Source organism: Cyphomyrmex costatus, unplaced genomic scaffold, assembly GCF_001594065.2.
Source record: "Cyphomyrmex costatus isolate MS0001 unplaced genomic scaffold, Ccosl1.0 scaffold60, whole genome shotgun sequence".
Classification (NCBI taxonomy): domain Eukaryota; kingdom Metazoa; phylum Arthropoda; class Insecta; order Hymenoptera; family Formicidae; genus Cyphomyrmex; species Cyphomyrmex costatus.
The window spans coordinates 79,534-96,470 of record NW_017280156.1 but is presented as its reverse complement, the minus strand read 5'-3'; the positions used below and the strand labels follow the sequence as shown (position 1 = coordinate 96,470).

General features: G+C 43.3%; 1 protein-coding gene across 1 annotated transcript in view; it reads left to right on the top strand.

Moving 5' to 3' along the window:
• Delta (neurogenic locus protein delta) overlaps positions 1 to 3,618 on the top strand; it is a 40,866-nt gene extending 37,248 nt beyond the window's left edge. Inside the window, exon 6 of the mRNA XM_018546948.1 lies at positions 1,071 to 3,618. Coding sequence (XP_018402450.1) covers positions 1,071 to 3,033 — 1,963 coding nt within the window. The 3' untranslated portion in view covers positions 3,034 to 3,618. The remainder of the gene's footprint in view (positions 1 to 1,070) is intronic.
• The last annotated feature ends 13,319 nt before the right edge of the window (positions 3,619 to 16,937 follow it).

Sequence of the window (16,937 nt, the reverse complement as noted above, 5' to 3'; positions counted from 1 at the left end):
TCAGCGCGCTCGTGTGCGCTCTATGTGCACATCGAAGCTGTTTCTCTGTCATGTACGTGTGTGTCGTGGCGCATAGCACACACATGTAGCATCCTCTTTTCTTTCCACCTCTCGTTCTTTCGTTATCTCTGTCTGTCCCAGTCTCTTTCTCCTTCGTTCCTCTATGAGGCATAACCCCCGCACGTAATGTAATGGCCGACCAACGTATCATCCTCATCTCCTGGCATGCCACCCTCTCACCCTTCACCAGACGTTTCTTCTTTCTCTCTCTCCTACCGGCTTTATCCACTTTTAAGATATTCCCTGTCGTTGTACGTTCCCTCTTCCCCCTTTCTGCTTCTCGCCGGTTCTCCTCCTCTTCCGCGCACGGACCGCGAATCTTTTCTTTCTTTGCGACTCTGCTAAGAAGTCCTCGTGCTATCCTTTCTCTCTCTCTCTCTCTCTCTCTCTCTCTCTCTCTCTCTCTCTCTCTCTCATCTTCCTGTCGCATATCGCACACATCCGCGCGCTCATAAGTATATATACATACACATTTCGATGTCGCCGCCGACCTCTGTCCCTTCTTTACTCTTTCTCTCGCAAGAGCTCTTCTCGTTCACCGGGATTTCGTTGACTCTTTTCTTGCACCCATGATTGCCTTCCGTCCGTCACCGGTGAAACTCCTCGAGACTCGTGACTGACTGAAGATAAAAGAGAGACTCGAATATCGAATACAGACCCAAACTTTGTTTTATTATTGAAACTCTGTCGAAACACGTCCACTATAGTCTACTATTCAGACCTAATAATTGATCATCCATCCATGCGCCAACCTCGGTAGGCACTGTCTCGACAGAATCCGATAGTATATACAGTTACCAGCGTGAAAATGATTTATCTCCAAGAATGATTCAGCTTTCGTGGAAACTGTGACATACCTTGGTCATCCATTTACCCTGCTACCAGTGGTATCTTACCGTAGATAGTTATGATACATGTCAGTCTTTTGATTTGCTTTTTTTTTTTCTATTTTCTCGTAATCGCGCGTGAGCATTCGAGCGTCACTAAGGAGCTATATCGTGCTGTTGCAGATGCCACAGCGGCTGGAAGGGCCCACTGTGTAATCAGTGCGTTCGATACCCAGGCTGCCTCCACGGTAGCTGCCAAAAGCCCTGGGAGTGCGCGTGCGACGAGGGATGGGGCGGGCTATTCTGCAACCAGGATCTCAACTATTGCACAAATCATAAGCCGTGCATGAACGGCGGCACCTGCTTCAACACCGGCCAAGGCTCTTACACCTGCTCGTGCCCGTCAGGCTTCACCGGCACCGAATGCCAGACGCCGCTCTTCGACTGTCACTCGAAACCCTGCCTGAACGGTGGTACCTGCACGATGACTGAATCGCCACCGTCCGTGAGCTACGCGAACGGCACGGAGTTATCGCCGTCCTCCAGGCAGCAGCATCATCGAAGCTATCGCTGCACCTGTCCACCCGGTTGGCGTGGCCGACATTGTGAGATTACGACGCGATCCTGTCGGGACTCTCCTTGTCGACACGGCGCCACCTGTGAGGACGACTCTCTTCGCGGTTACGTGTGCCATTGCTCATCCGGCTACACTGGTGTCGATTGCGAATCGCAGGTCGACGAGTGTTCGCCGAATCCCTGCTCGAACAACGGCACCTGCATGAATCACGTCAACGGTTACCGATGCACGTGCCTTGCCGGCTTCACCGGCGAACGCTGCGAGATCAACGTGGATGACTGTCAGGGTGATCCGTGTCTAAACGGTGGCACCTGCAAGGACCAGGTGAACAGCTTCCGTTGCCAATGTGTACCAGGTTACGTCGGCAGAATCTGCCAGAGCAAGGTAGACTATTGTGTGGCAAAGCCGTGCGCGAACGGAGGTACATGTATTTCTGGGACCAATGACTATAATTGTACGTGCAAGCCTGGTTTCACCGGTAAAGACTGTAGCGTGGATGTAGACGAATGCTGGAGCGCACCGTGCCAGAATGGCGGCATATGCCGGAATCGTGTCAACGGCTTCTTGTGCGAGTGCCCGGACGATTGGCACGGTGTCACCTGCAGCGAAAAAGCCGGTATGGTACCCCCGAGCACATCACCGTCCACGCCCGTGACCTCGAATGTGCCACTGGCAGAACCACTCCCAGGCAATGGCCATTCGAAGCACGTCGCCTCTAGGAAAACTAGCTTGACTACGGAACACCTGGTGATGATCGCGACTCTTTCCACCGCGGTACCGGCTTTCGCATTATTCGCCACAGTCGCGGTGATGTGCATGAAGAGACGACAAAAGCGAGAGCAGGCGAAAGCCGATGAGGAAGCGCGGCTGCAGAACGAGAGGAATGCGGTGCACAGCAGCATGAGCAAACGTAGCGCCAGTACCATCGGCGTCGGCAGCACTGGCATTGGCAGTGTCGGCGGTCTCCTCGGCGGCGGTAATGGCTTAATCGGCGCGGGTGGTGGCAGCGTTTGCGCCCTGGGCACTGGCGACGCGCATATGATTAAGAATACATGGACGGCGAGTAAAAGTGTGAACAACGTGGCATCGGCAGCGTCGCGACAGGACGATCTAGATTCGTCCTTTCAGACTGATGTGACGCTGGACAGTTCGTGTTCGGGTTATAAGCCCGAACCAGTGCTGCAAGACGGTCGGACAACGAGGACGACGAAACAGCTGAACACAGAGGCGGCAGCTCATCGAGCGTCTGCGCATCTCTTCCAGAAGGAGAAGGACTGTCTCGGCCTAGGTCTTGGTATCGGGATCTTGGAGAGTGCCAAAAGATCATCCGTATTTGCCACTACTGGCAACGTGGCGGACAGTTGTTGCGTCGCGGAAGCTGCACTAATGAAGAGGCCGACGACGATATCGGAAGCTAACGGCTCCGGTGTCGTCAGTAGTAACAGTAGTGGTCCACCGGGAAGCGGTGGCAGTGCCGCGGACAACAGCAATTGCGGTGTGTACGTGATAGACGATCACTACGTCAGGCACGATTCCACGCTGGCGGCGACGCTCGCGACGGAAGTGTAGTAGACTTCGGACTCCCATTTAGAGTGATAGAGAGAAAGAGAGAGAGTGCGTGAGAAAAAAAAAAGAGAAATAGAACCAGTGCGTGTGCGTATGCGAATTGTGGATCTTGTTTTCTCCGTGCGCGTAAATTGACAGACCACCCCGTTCGATTTCCTTCGATTTTTCTCGAGCAACGCCGTTGCGACGACCCTTCAGACGGCGACACCTCGTCTGTCGGATGCCTGCGGGTATTTATTTCTTTTTTCTTTGACCTTTTTTTTTATTTTTGATTACATCTTTTTGCGAAAACGTTTGTGCGCGATTATTGTCCGCGCTAGTCGTCCACAAGACTCCGCGATTGAAATATAATTTCGGAGGAGAAATACATATTGCACCGCAGCGCCGGCTAGTTTAACCAGCCACGAGGGTATGTCGTCCTTATTACTGAAACGAGAGCGATGACGGACTGACCGAAGACGTTCGATCGGGGTTGATCGAGATGCGACAGAGACAAGCAGAATTAACGCGATGCTGTGGGGGTCGGTCGGTTCCCTCGGGCAACCGTCGACCCATCTTTAGGTATTAATATTATATATCGTGCTCGAAAGTGAACTTTGTACAGAACTAATTTATTATTATTGTTATTTACTTATTGTATTACTGATTGCTATTAATTATTATTATTATTATTAATATTATTACGTGTCGCATTATCATTGTTCTCGGTATTAGTTCTTTTTCGAATTTGCGTGACTGAGCTGCCGACCGGAGCAAGGATACGACAGCGAAAGATCTTTCGTGTATATTATATTCGTATGCATGTGAGAATGAATGAGCATGCGTGCAAAGTACTTGTGTGTATGTGTAGTATTGCGCGTATGTAATTGCGAGCGAGAAAGTTTAACGAATTAACATCTTCAGAATAACGTCGTCTTTTCGTATTCGGAATTAATTTTTTGTGTAACATTGCCTCTTTGTTTTCCTTTTTTTTTTTTTACGAAGCATTCTTTTTCGCAAATCGTTGCGTTGCAAGAAATTTTCGCTTACGGTATTAATGACGTTCAGCAACGAAAAGCATGAAATTAATATTTAAAGTGACACTTTAAAGAAGTGTCCTCTCGACTTTTCGGGCTTCTCCGTATCTAGACAATCCCAATTGGTCGAGTGATCCTTTAGACACCTGTTTTCCACGCCGATTTTCAAAGAAACTGGCTCAAAGGAACGTTTGGAAGAAAGGATGGAAAGCGGCATTCTTAACAAAATTCCGTCCTTTTAATCCAAAAACGTCGTTATTTCATTGCGATTAATTCGATTAAATTTAATACACGGAATTGCGCGATGCGATAGTTTTTGTAGAAAATGATTTTAAAAAATATTGCAGAGAAGGAAAAGCCCGTTCATGCGAAGATCGTGGGGCTCATCTTTCATATATTTTCATTTCAATCCAATCGGCAGGATAGATGGGCGGGAGTGTGAGGAGAATATATGATGATGGGAAATTTGTTCGCTGATTTGATAAATTCCAAAGAAATCACGCAGTCTTGGGTTTTCCTCGTTTAAAAAAAAATCAATTTTCTACGAATCCTATGATCACTATCCAAACGACGTGTACCGTTCGACGAGACTTAGCTCGCGCTACGTACGACTGAAAAGACGGACGGATAGATGTGTAAATTATGCAGATATATATACATACATAGAGATATATATAAATAAATAAATATATATAAATGAACAGTGAGAGATATATAGAATCCCAGCATCGTCGATAATAACAATGTTTCGACGATGATACGGTTTATTCCGAAGCGAATTTGCATCGAAATCGGCGAGAAAGACGAATCAAGAGAAATTAAAAAAAGCGATCATGTAGCACGAGAGAACGTTGGATCGAATGCCGATTAAATTTGATCGTAGGGCAACCCTCTTTTTCTCGAATAACGCGAGTATTTCGCAGAGACGTTTAAGATAATCCGGACAAGGCACTTCTTTACAAGAGAGCATTCTGATCTTCCAGATATTTTTTTATACCCTGTGAATTCTCGCGTTGTTCCTTTCTATGATTTATACTTCTGAAAAGCATCGTTGAGCCGACGGTTGAACTGACGATTGAAGTGAAGATTTGGCGGATTCTGTCGTCTATTCTGCATTTATTCGCATCGCGGACGTAAGAATCCGTGAAGTAATCGACTTGTGTCATCCGCGTTCATTCGTGCGAGGAAGAAAAACCTGAATAGATCGCCCAGAAATAATTCGGCTATCGCGAATCTTCCATCATCTTTACCGCTACTAACCGCACTTTTTTCCGGCGGTACGCTCGCTGACTTCATCTACGAATGCGTGATAGATAAGTGACGATTATTGTATGTTGATACTGTACGATCGGATGATGATAATTAATTATTTATTTATGACTGCTAATGACGATTTTATATGGCGTAAAGAAAAAAAAAATAAATGGCGATTAGTGCGCCGATGACAGTGATGACGATATTATCGCGTGAAACGCGCGTGCGAAGAGTATGGGAGAGTGAAAGAGTGAACGAATGAAAGAGAGGGAGAGAGCTGTAGCGAACAAAGATTCGATGATGTTCCTGTTACGAAATAATGATAATTAAATAAACGAAATGCAAGTACCGACTAAGTCAGGTTTATTTTTGGGTCTCGTTCGTGCGCGATGGCGCAAACAGGGTATTTTTTTTTTTCGCGTTTACATGACGGTCGTATACAATCGGTAACACTTTATTTTAGGTAACAGCGACCGTGTATCCACGATGACATTTGCGGTTCGATCAAGAATCGCGATGAATTCAATCCTTCCCTCTGGCTTCCACATCTCCCAATCCTTTCCCCCAACGGCCGCCGTCGCGCGCGTACAGACTCCAAATTAACGAGAAACGCGTGCGTGTAAATGCGAGATTATATTGTACGAATTACGATGTGTAATAAAGCTGTTGTCATTTTTTGTACTTACACTCCTTCGGACGATTTGATACGTCTCGCTATCGTTGAACAATCTCCATCATTCCCATCCGTCTATCCCCTCGTCCCACTTCCCAGTTAGATTTTTTTTTCAACGACGTTTCCAACTTTTAGATTTTTGAATTAGAATTACGTTCTTTTGTACCAGCGATGCGTATTCATGAGAAAAAGGATATTGTTTCCCCACTGTTGGTGGCCTTTCGTTCGCGAGGAGACATTGACGAAGATTGTAAAGACTATCCTAGGCGTACCGTACTCCGTTTTTTGTATAAAACAGAAAGAAGATAATATGCACACAGCGTATACATACACTGACATACACGCAGCACATCTGTATATTTGTAGTAGGACTATACAATTGCGACTATTATTAATTATTAATATTATTATTATATGAAACGTGTAAATAGATGAATTGTCAATATAACGATGTCACGCAAACGACAGTGAACGATTAATAATGATACATTAAAAAAAAAATGAGCTCTCCTTTTTTTCGTTTCATCTGCCTGCTCTTTAATCTCGTTACATAATAAAAATTTGATCGTGTTACAGGTACTTAAAAAAACTATCTACACATATAATATATCCCAAAGAATTTTTTATTTTTTTGCGCAAATCAGAATAAATCTCTAATGTTAAACAATGCAAATATATTCATAATTAAAATTTATGCTAAAGTCATTTCCTTATATTACAGTATAAGGAAAAAATTCATGATTTCTCGTCTTTGATATCACAATCCTATTAAAAAAATAAAAAAAAAAAAGGAATCTTGAGACCGTTAGTTTAACTCCTGTGAGAAGCGCTTGATTCCGGGACAATCCGTATTACTCACCGCGAGCACGCTTTCGAGACTAAACCGATACCAGCATGCTATTTCTGTACTCATCATCGTCGTCGTCGTCGTCACGAGCTTAAGGAGGCAGAATACGAAATACACCGCGCGACAACAAAGACCGCGCCGGTGTGCCAGCGTTGCACTCTCGAGAGCTCGCGTTGCCGCTGCCGCTTGTGGGAAGACCGACCGGGAGAAAGGACCCAGTCGAACGGCAACGACGTCGAACGAGTCGAAGTCGCGAAGAGGAAATCGCATCATTGCGGAACGACGCGAGAGAGATAGCGGCCGATAAGCCGTACAACTTTATGTAACTATGCAAACCGCTCGCGTCGTGCATCCTGGATTCGAGACAGTCCGTCGTCTCTTCCGGATTTGAGATACTGAAACTGGTCTTCTGCTGATGACCATTGCGTGCCATTCTTTGGTGATCAACGCAAAAAGTACTATAGGCATTTCTCACTTAAATTGTCATTTCTCGTAGCGCTTTAGCAAATGAAATCATTTGCGCTTCGCGTATTACTTTTCTTCCTTTCAGCTGAGCTTCTTGCACGGTTCATCTTTTCTCTTTTTCTCTCCAATGTGGAGAGAACAGAAGGAAAAATGAATCGTGCAAGAATTTTAGCTGAAAATAACGAACCTTTGATGAGATATTTTGACGTTAGGTGAATCATTTCCAATATTTACGTTACTTCTGTATCACGCGAGGTATTTTAATTCAAGATAAATAGTTGGAAATAAATTTATTAATATAAAGGAACCCCTCATAAAGGGAGCTGAAAAAATAAGTATACGTCAAGCACTCTTTGAGGAAGAACCGGGATTCTATCAATTACATTGAAATTCTAATAGTACCAAAAAGAAAACGCTGACTCTTTTACCGAGGTAACGTCGATTCCGCGAAACACGATAGCTAATACCCGTTACGAGGGAAAGAGAAACTTGACGTGATAAAATTGGATGTCACACCCGTGTAATCTTAATAACGAGCTGTCCCTCGTGCGGCCTCGTGTAAAACACGCGGCGTTTGCTAATGTCGCGTACTGCCGTGATCGTCGCCTGCTAATTACAAAGCAGTTGTTAAAGCGTGCGTTCGTTCATGCGCATACAAATGCGAGGAGGATATTAACAACCCATTTGCAAAAGAATTTATTCAGTTATTATCTTTGTAATTATTTCCTTAAACGGTAACGGAGAGGAATCTAAACTGTCATTTCTCGTGTGGCGTTTCAGTTTCAGCGAATAAAATCGTTTCACGTCTTACCATTAAATGAGAGATTTTAACTCTTCCAAGCAAATTTCCATTATTAAGTTCGCGCGAGGTATTTTAATGCAAAATAATTAATTATATAATATGATAAGAGGAATTATATGATTAAAATGCAACGCGAAGTCTCTTCCACTATACAGTCTCGTTGTGCGTCTTTGTGGTAAAAGGATTTGGGTAATCAAGCTCGAAAGGATCGGCGCGGACAGAAAGCAGTGAACCTCGTGAAAGCCGTCGAGGGGCCTCAAGTCCATCGGTGGAGAGCTACCCACGACTCATCAGGTCGTTATATACGCGATGGTTATTACCTGCAGCGTTACTGCTGCTGCCGTTGCCGCTGCTGCGCAAACCTATTACGATTGCCGTGGCATTCTTCGTGTTTGTCCCTCCCTCTCTTTCTCTCTCGTGTGTTCTCTAGTCTCTCCCTCCTACATCCTCCTACACACCCTCGTCCTGTCTCCCGATGACGACGACGACGACAGCGCTCTATCTATCCAGTCCCATCGACTTTCAGCCTCGTTCCCATCTATCCCTTCTTCCTTCTAGTAGAAGAGGTGACTGGGGAGCCGACTTAGCCGTCGTTGATCACGATTAATCTCGCGAAATTTATGTAATTTATTATTGGCGAGTAACCATTTCGTCTCGCTGCTGGTCACGATCGATTTGAAACTCGAGTGCTCTTCTTCCGTTATAGCAGAGACGCATTAATGCCAATTTCGCTGTTCTGTTCTATTTAGCTTGTTGCTCGAACATATACTGAAAAGGAATGATGCTATATTCACAACATTTATTTAATTGAAAATAACTTTGTTAATATATATCATGCTTTTGTTTTAATAACATTTTATTTGTTTCATTAGATAATAATGTTATCGAATTAAACAAGATTATTTCTAATTAAAACAATGCTGTTGATAAACATCTTTCTTTCAGTATATACGAATGAATACTATATCTAAGAGTTTTTGTAGAAAAAGGAGGTATTAAATAAAATAGAGATTTTCTTAAAATATTAATGGAAATTACCACGACTGGCAAAATGAATATGAAGGCCGCGTAATGTATTTCGAGTTTACTCGATCGCGTAGAGGTATACTAGAGGTGTGCGACATCTCTTCCAATCTGGAAAAGCAACGAGGCGAAAGCGCCGAATTACGGTAGGAAGAGAACCGACAGACCGTCGCAAACTGTCGCCATCGATCAGGGATAGGGTTACGACCGGCCCTTCGCGATCCCCGCCGCGCTTCAACGACCACGAAAAGTAACCATACCGACGCCAACCACACCATCGACATCATCCATATCGCGGCATAGAATTCGGCGCCTCCGTCCGATCGGTCGCGCCGGATGCCGATCGAAAGCAACGACCTGAAAAATTACTTCGTGTCGTACATGGTGATAGCTGTCGACAAACATTATGGTTGTTATCGAAATAATCGAGGTTTCTTACTTTTCCTTGTTGAGACAATCCACGCGAATCGAAGTTAGAAATTCTTCGGTTATATCCAAAGTGTATAGTCTAAAACATTATTCTACAGTGGAAGAAATGAAATCGATGTAAAATCAGATATCGATGCAGGGAGAGAACAATTTTGCGGAAGGATGTAAAAATTTAGCTGTAGAGACATAAATCTGGAAACAAAAGTTTGTTTGGACAATAAAATAATTGTAAAACGTTTAAATTGTCGTCAACGTTTGACATCTTAAAAAATTATTTTGATGAAAATAGTTTATAGATCGGTGCAGTCAGTTAAATTTTTAGATACTTTAGCACAATCGTTTCTCTTTTTGTAGAAAAAAAAAACGCATACTGATTAAACTAACAATAAGTAAATATAAAAGCATTCTTTTATTCTCACAGATTTATACATTATATTAAGTGAAATGAATAGAGCACGGATTCTGCATAATTCCGATGCCACGAGAAATTTGCGCAATATCGCTTAAGATATTTCTTTAACGTTAATTTTTATTTATTTCAGACGGAAGCGGCTCGTTTCCTTTGTAACTTAAGCCAATAGCAGGTTTAAATCCGTCGTTCCATCGATGCATTCATTCTAGGTGAAGATGAGGCAATCGTCGGAGGCGGAGAGAAGAGGAGGATATGCTCAGTAGTGCCGCCTCACGTGCTCGTAAACTCAGCACTCGGCGATGTGCACCAAAGCGGAGGGCAAGTGAAAGTCCTTCGAAAGATATACAGAATCGAAAGAGAGAGAGAGAGACGAGTTTACTGCATACGCGTGTGCGCGAGCGCGTGGCCTCTTACTTTTTCGCACTTGTGCATCACGCGTTGCAATGTGCACGTACATTGCGTTCCCTCGAACTTGCGCGACCCGAGAGCGGGAAAAAAAACGAACCGCTGCTCTTTTTTCCCCGAATGCAATCTCAACATTGAATTTATAGGCCATACCGATGATAAAGTATTAAGTCATTAAGAAAGAAAGTCGATCATGAAGAACATCGAAGTACAACGAAGATAATAATTGAATGACTTTCGTAAAGATAACAAAATTCAATTATCAACAAGGAAAGTTGTAAAGAAAATTTAAATTAATTTTTTTTTAAATTAGTATTATAATTAATTATAACGAAAAAAAAAAGTAATAATTTGAATAATTTCTTTGTATATGTAATCTCTTATATCTACAATTTGTTGAGAATAGTAATTGGTGTCGGAGCGCTTTTCAGCGGAAAGTCAAGCACGCCAAGCGCAGCGGCATGATTTCTTTTTAGTGGAAAATATTGATCTAGTTTTTCACACTATTAGCTAACGATGATAGCGCGGCTATCGAAAATTACTCGGTTGCCGTTAATCGAACTTTCGCTTTTAATCGAACTTTCGCAAGCGGCCTCCGAGATCGCATCTACGGTCACGGGTAGTAGTCTTATTAACCGAGCAACACGCGCGGCGATTTCCTCGTCTAATCGTTGCGGGATCGGCGTAATATATGTAACACGCACGATCTGGCGGGAGCTGCACATCGCACCCACGGGTCGCGGTTACAGAGGCGCATCCCGCGATATAATCGAGTTAAACGAGCGCGCGTAAAAAACAAAACGGGAGCAGCCTCCTCTTTCTCCTCTCCTCTCTCCTCCCTCGATTCGAGAACGCCATGCGAAACCGTAGGGTCGGTACCGGCGAAAAAATTAATTGGGCGGATGTAATCCGACGATTCCCACGATTCGACTATGGTACCGGGCGGCATCTCTCTCTCTCTCTCTCTCTTCTCTCTCTCTCTCTCTCTCTCTCTCTCTCTCTCTCTCTCTCTCTCTCTCTCTTCCTCCCGCTGCGTGTGCAGGTGGCGGACGATGTAACATACGAATCGACGATCCGGTCCATTATCGTCGCTCGCTCGCTCGCGCAAATCGCCTCTCGGGCCTTTTTAAGGTCGATCGAGCCGGCCGCTGATTGTCCGTATGTTGTGTTTTGATCGACAAACGGAAATCCGCGCTGTCGTCCGACATTCGACAGCTTCGCTGTCCCACGATACTATCGTAATCGCGTCGACCATATCCTCGCACAAATTACGCGTTAAATCGTAAAAGTCCAGCACCGATATCCGAATGTCCCTTTTTTTTTTTTAGTTAACTCGCGTATTTCTGTGTCACATCGATGTGATTGAATAAAATCATAATCCTCAAAAAAGGGATCAAGGGATTATTACAGTCAATCGATTGCTATCCTCCTCCTGTTTCGAGAGTATTAAATAAAATATTAGTTAATTCCCCAATGAGAAAAGGAGAAAGAGACTCGAATAAACTTGAATAAACAAATTAAAATCGCGTGATTGATCGAAGATATTACGGCACCTTCCACAGTCACGTCTAATCGTTCCTTCGCAGCTCATCTCGTCCGTTACGGCGCGAGAGGGAGATCGCCGTAACAGTAATTCCTAGAAAATGATCATGGGCGAGCGCAGCGCGCGTAGGTGGTCGACAGAAGATTTTCCGAGAGGGTGAAGGCACCTCTCTCGATGTAACGCGGCCGTAACGTTCACTCGCACACGTCCGTTTCTGCGAAGCGATCCTCCGCTGACATTTGGAACTCCGCACACCTTCACGCAAAGTATGCACGACTCCGACCTCCTCCTCCTCCATTACCGTCTCCTCTCCGCCCCCGCTTCCACCTCTTTCTATTCCCCTTTCTTGTCGTATGTTTAAACGATCGAGTCTTAACGGTCTACCACTGCCGCCGCGCTGCCGGCTTTACCTACATTCTACGAGCACACAGCATGTACGCTGCGACGAGTTAATGATACCTCCAATAAGAGGTGCAACAGCACGTCTTCCTTCTGTAAATTTGCAATAAAATAAGACTCATCTAAAACATACTTTACACCAACAGTCGCTGCGAGTATAAAGATAAATGTCTGCTGGACTTAATACCATAAATTGAGTATTTAATTAATAGAAAATAAGTAAACTGAGAGTATGTTCCAAACCAGTCTTCTATATTGAAATTAAATTTCCATACATTACAACGTACATCCTATATGCTTTTCTTAACTCAACAATATTTACACTCCACCTTATTAGAGTAATTTTGAACAAATATAAAAAATATACTCTCTCTCTCTCTCTCTCTCACAGTACTTTATTTATTATATTAGTGTACGTATGTAAGAACAATCTGTTTCGGAATAGAACCGTGTTATCTGTATAGTTTCTTATCACTTTATATGAAACTATTTCAAGCAAGATGTAAAGCGTATGTACTATTCACTCTACAGTAATCCGATCACACTTGGTCTCAGTGTAATAAAGATTATATAGAAAATCATAGTTCACTTTACTTGTCAACAACAAACGCAGCAAAATCGATTATCGTTACGTGGAGGGGAGTCGCGCAGAGTCATTAACGACTCACACTGTACTGAACGGCGAGGAAGAGGAAGAAGAGGGGACGGCCTCTAGCGCGCCTTTTTACGACCGCGGTTAAGAACCCGCACCGGACCCGCCGGCGCTTCGCTACCTTTTGACCCTTAAGAAGAGGGGACGGCCTCTAGCGCGCCTTTTTACGACCGCGGTTAAGAACCCGCACCGGACCCACCGGCGCTTCGCTACCTTTTGACCCCGCTCGCTGCCAGATGCGAGGAAATGGTATTTCGGCCTCGCGAAACCGCCGCCGATCGAAAATTGTTGCGACGATTGTACGCCGATAGTAAGACGATAATCGAGAAAGTAGCGCAAGTTAAGGACTGACGTTGCATTAAAGAAGAAAGTAAAAAAATACATCGCGCACGAAGCTTCCCGAAAAATTCCTTGTAAGAGCGGCGAGAGAATTCTCTTTATCATTCTCTTACAGTCGTAATCTCTAACAGAACACCGGATCTATATCGCATAACGGAGACTACGAGATCCTCGCGTCATTGCGAATTAGTATCTTGGGTTCATTTCAATCGGCGCGTGCATAATACGTCAGGATTGACGACTTCCTCGTCTCTCGATATCATCCCGCGGCGCCTCGTCTCATCTGTTTTTACAGTTATCCGCATTACAATCCCGCGTCTACAATAAAATCGTAATTGTGCACAATTTAGCCAATGTTTATTATATCTTCGACTCCTCTCTCTCTCTCTCTCTCTCTCTTTTCCTGCGCGCGGATATTGATTTCGCGGCTTTTACCCGCGAAACGACGTCAAGTATGCGTATCCGCTGATCTCGTCGTTATCGAAATTACTTGTATAAATAGCATGATCCCTGACCACTAGGAATCGCGCGTCCTGTTGCGAGGTCGCGGCTCCCGGGACCTCTCGCGCCGCCGCCGCCGCGCCGCCGCCGTCGCTTTTTCCGAAGCGAGAAACCAGCCTCGACCCGACGAGATGGTCTACGCTACTATCTCCTGACCTCTCGTGCCTCTGTGCGCGAGAAGGAAAGTCGATTTTCCTCCTGTCAGCTTCGTATATTTCGCGAGTACAAGCGCTTATTAAGCTTAGATTTCCCGTATGCGCGTTCATATGTGCTTACGTGCACGAAGAAATGATGGGTTTTATTGAGGCAAGACTTGTATTCTCTGAACGTTTACAATATTTCACGAATCGAAAGAAGCAATCCTATTCTATACCGTTCGCTTTGTGTGATAACGTCGAATACGAGTATTTAAATTTTATATCGCTGTTGCATTATTTAAAAGTATATAGACAAACTATATATAAATATAGATAAATTACAGTAACACGGCGATAATTTGCGAACCTTCTGGTATAATTGAAGATAATACCCGTGAAAGTCTCAAACGCGTTATAGATAAACTATGCACGTGCGGGTGAAAGATAATACTTTTTAATTTTATCGCAAGTTTTAGCCGAAATGCAGATATTCACATCGTTTATTCTATATATATATATCAGTGCTGAAGACGAGTTAAATATTGGTAGTGAAAAAAAAGGGGAACAAATCTTTTTTATCCTTCGTGATATAATGGGGAACAAATAATCTATTAATAAACCTATAATTCCCCTTTCACGACAGTAATAGTATAAGAAGTGGACGAAGAGGCAATATATTGTGCTCGTAATTTCTTCTTAGTTACTTGTATCCGTAATATATAAATAAAATAGTTTTCAAGTTGAAAATTATATATCTACGGAGTATATATCTATTGGCGATTCAACTTCTGCGGGGATATCACTGCGAATATATCTTCGCGTTTTCTGGGTCCCCTGTTAATTAATCGACGACACGCGCCAAGTTTCTCTCGTACGATATGCTTCTCTTGGATCGGATCAGGAAGATACCGCAGCATCTCTTCTCCGTCGATAGAGACCGAGGGTATATACGGTACGAAACGGTACGGCACGGTACATTCACCAATGACCGAGTGGCACGGATCCTCTCCTGCATCCTTTCCTCTCCTCTCTCTCTCTCTCTCTCTCTTTCTCTCTCGTCTCCGCGCGTCGTGCACGTGAGATGAGACGTGTGTTGTGCGCGCGTGTACGCGTGCATACGCTTGCGCGAATGCACGGCAAGACGAGCGTCTGCTGCAGGTTCCGTGTACACCAGCGGGAACCTATCCCAGCAGCGTTCGGAATCGCCGTTTCCAGCCAGGCCGTCGTCGTCGGACGATATATTTATTAATAGTCGCCGCTTTGACGATGAGACGCTCTCTCTATCGGGTGACGATGGGTCGTGCTCTCCCCTGACGACAGCGATCGAGGGTGAATTATGTGGATACTCAGTGACGTAAAGTGTCCAAGGTACACACATACTTCTCTTTCATTGTATATCGTAGAAAAAGAGATGTTCATTTTGGTCAATCTATAATAATATTGTGTCAGACATTTGTTTTATTTTGCGCTTATCAGAAGAACTTTTCCAAAATATGTAATAAATTTTGATCCCGGATTCGTGATCAGCGTCCCCATAGACCCTATCACTCTCAACGAAAAGAGGCTTCAGGGTACCGTGACATATCAATTTTAATATAGGAACTGTTAAAGTAAATAATATCATATTATTTTTCAATGTGGTTGAATACTGGGATAGATGTACGACCATTGGGATAGTTATGTTAATCTAAATTTCAGAAATTGAAAAAGATATTATAAAAATTACAGAAATGGGCATGAAAAAACGAAACAGATGGTTTTTGCAGGTCAATAGACGCATCTCATGATGCAGGTCTCCATTTGGGTCAATCTTCTGTAAAAACATTAACGTATCTCTCTGCGAGATGTACATTGCAATACGTTTGTTTGCATCTTATTTAAGCAAAGATACTTAGCCCGATATTTATATAGTTACTTCTTATTTCGAGATTGTCTTAAGATGCTAATGCTGTTTGTAATTGGCTTGTAACATCTTAAGACTGTACTTAAGACAGTCTTAAATATAAGATCCGATGAATAACGGCTTTAATCTTTATTGTATGAGGTTGAACTTTATGCGATCTTTGTACGTATATTTTAAAATGATAAAGAAGGAAGACTTTATAGGAACTTCTTTCAACGTACATAAAAAATTACTGAAAACAAAGACGGAAGTTCGTGCTCGGGGACGTAAACAAGGATGACTAGGTCAGGGCCTAACATATCATGACCTGTCTGTCTCGTCGGAAGCGCAAGTCATTACTATTATAGCTTAAGTTTACGGGAGGAATATATCCAAGTGTACAAGTTCCATTTTGATCAAATGAATTGATAAATGAGAGAAAGGCAAACATATCTCAGAATTTTTACAGTAGCAACAGATTAACTAATTTTTCCCTCTGAATGGCGCTCTCCGAATGGATTTCTTTAAATATAAGTATATTTGCGATTCTTTTATCACTTTGTTTTTGTTCAGATGTGAGATGGATAGTTTGGTGTTTATATGAATTGATATTATCGATATTCTGAAGCGTAAAAAGATGACTCTGAGCTGCATGTATAGTGTCGAGTGACATCACTACCAAGTTTAATTATTGAGACGTCTTATTGCTTTATCGCATTATCGCTTCCTAATGGCAGCTTATACAATGACTTATCCTGACAGGATAGCTTTGTTATTTCTCTAGGTTTATATCTCGATAACACACACAGATATACAATATATATATTTTATATACCACGCGTGCTACTTTCCTTCGTAGAAAAGAGTCTCTAATCCCTCTCATTCTCTCTTGCGCTTGAATTTTTTAACTTATCATATATGTTCCAAAATAGATTTATAAATCTTAACGGGTTTATTCGTCTAAGATCTCTGTAAATAAGACATAAGTCTTTGAAGGAGAACATAATATAAAGTTCATATAGGACATAATATATAAGTTTATTTCTGTCCATTTGGCGTTCATTAAGACGAACATTTCGTATGAATAGCGGCACGATTCGCACAGTAAAATCGCAATCGCGGAAACCA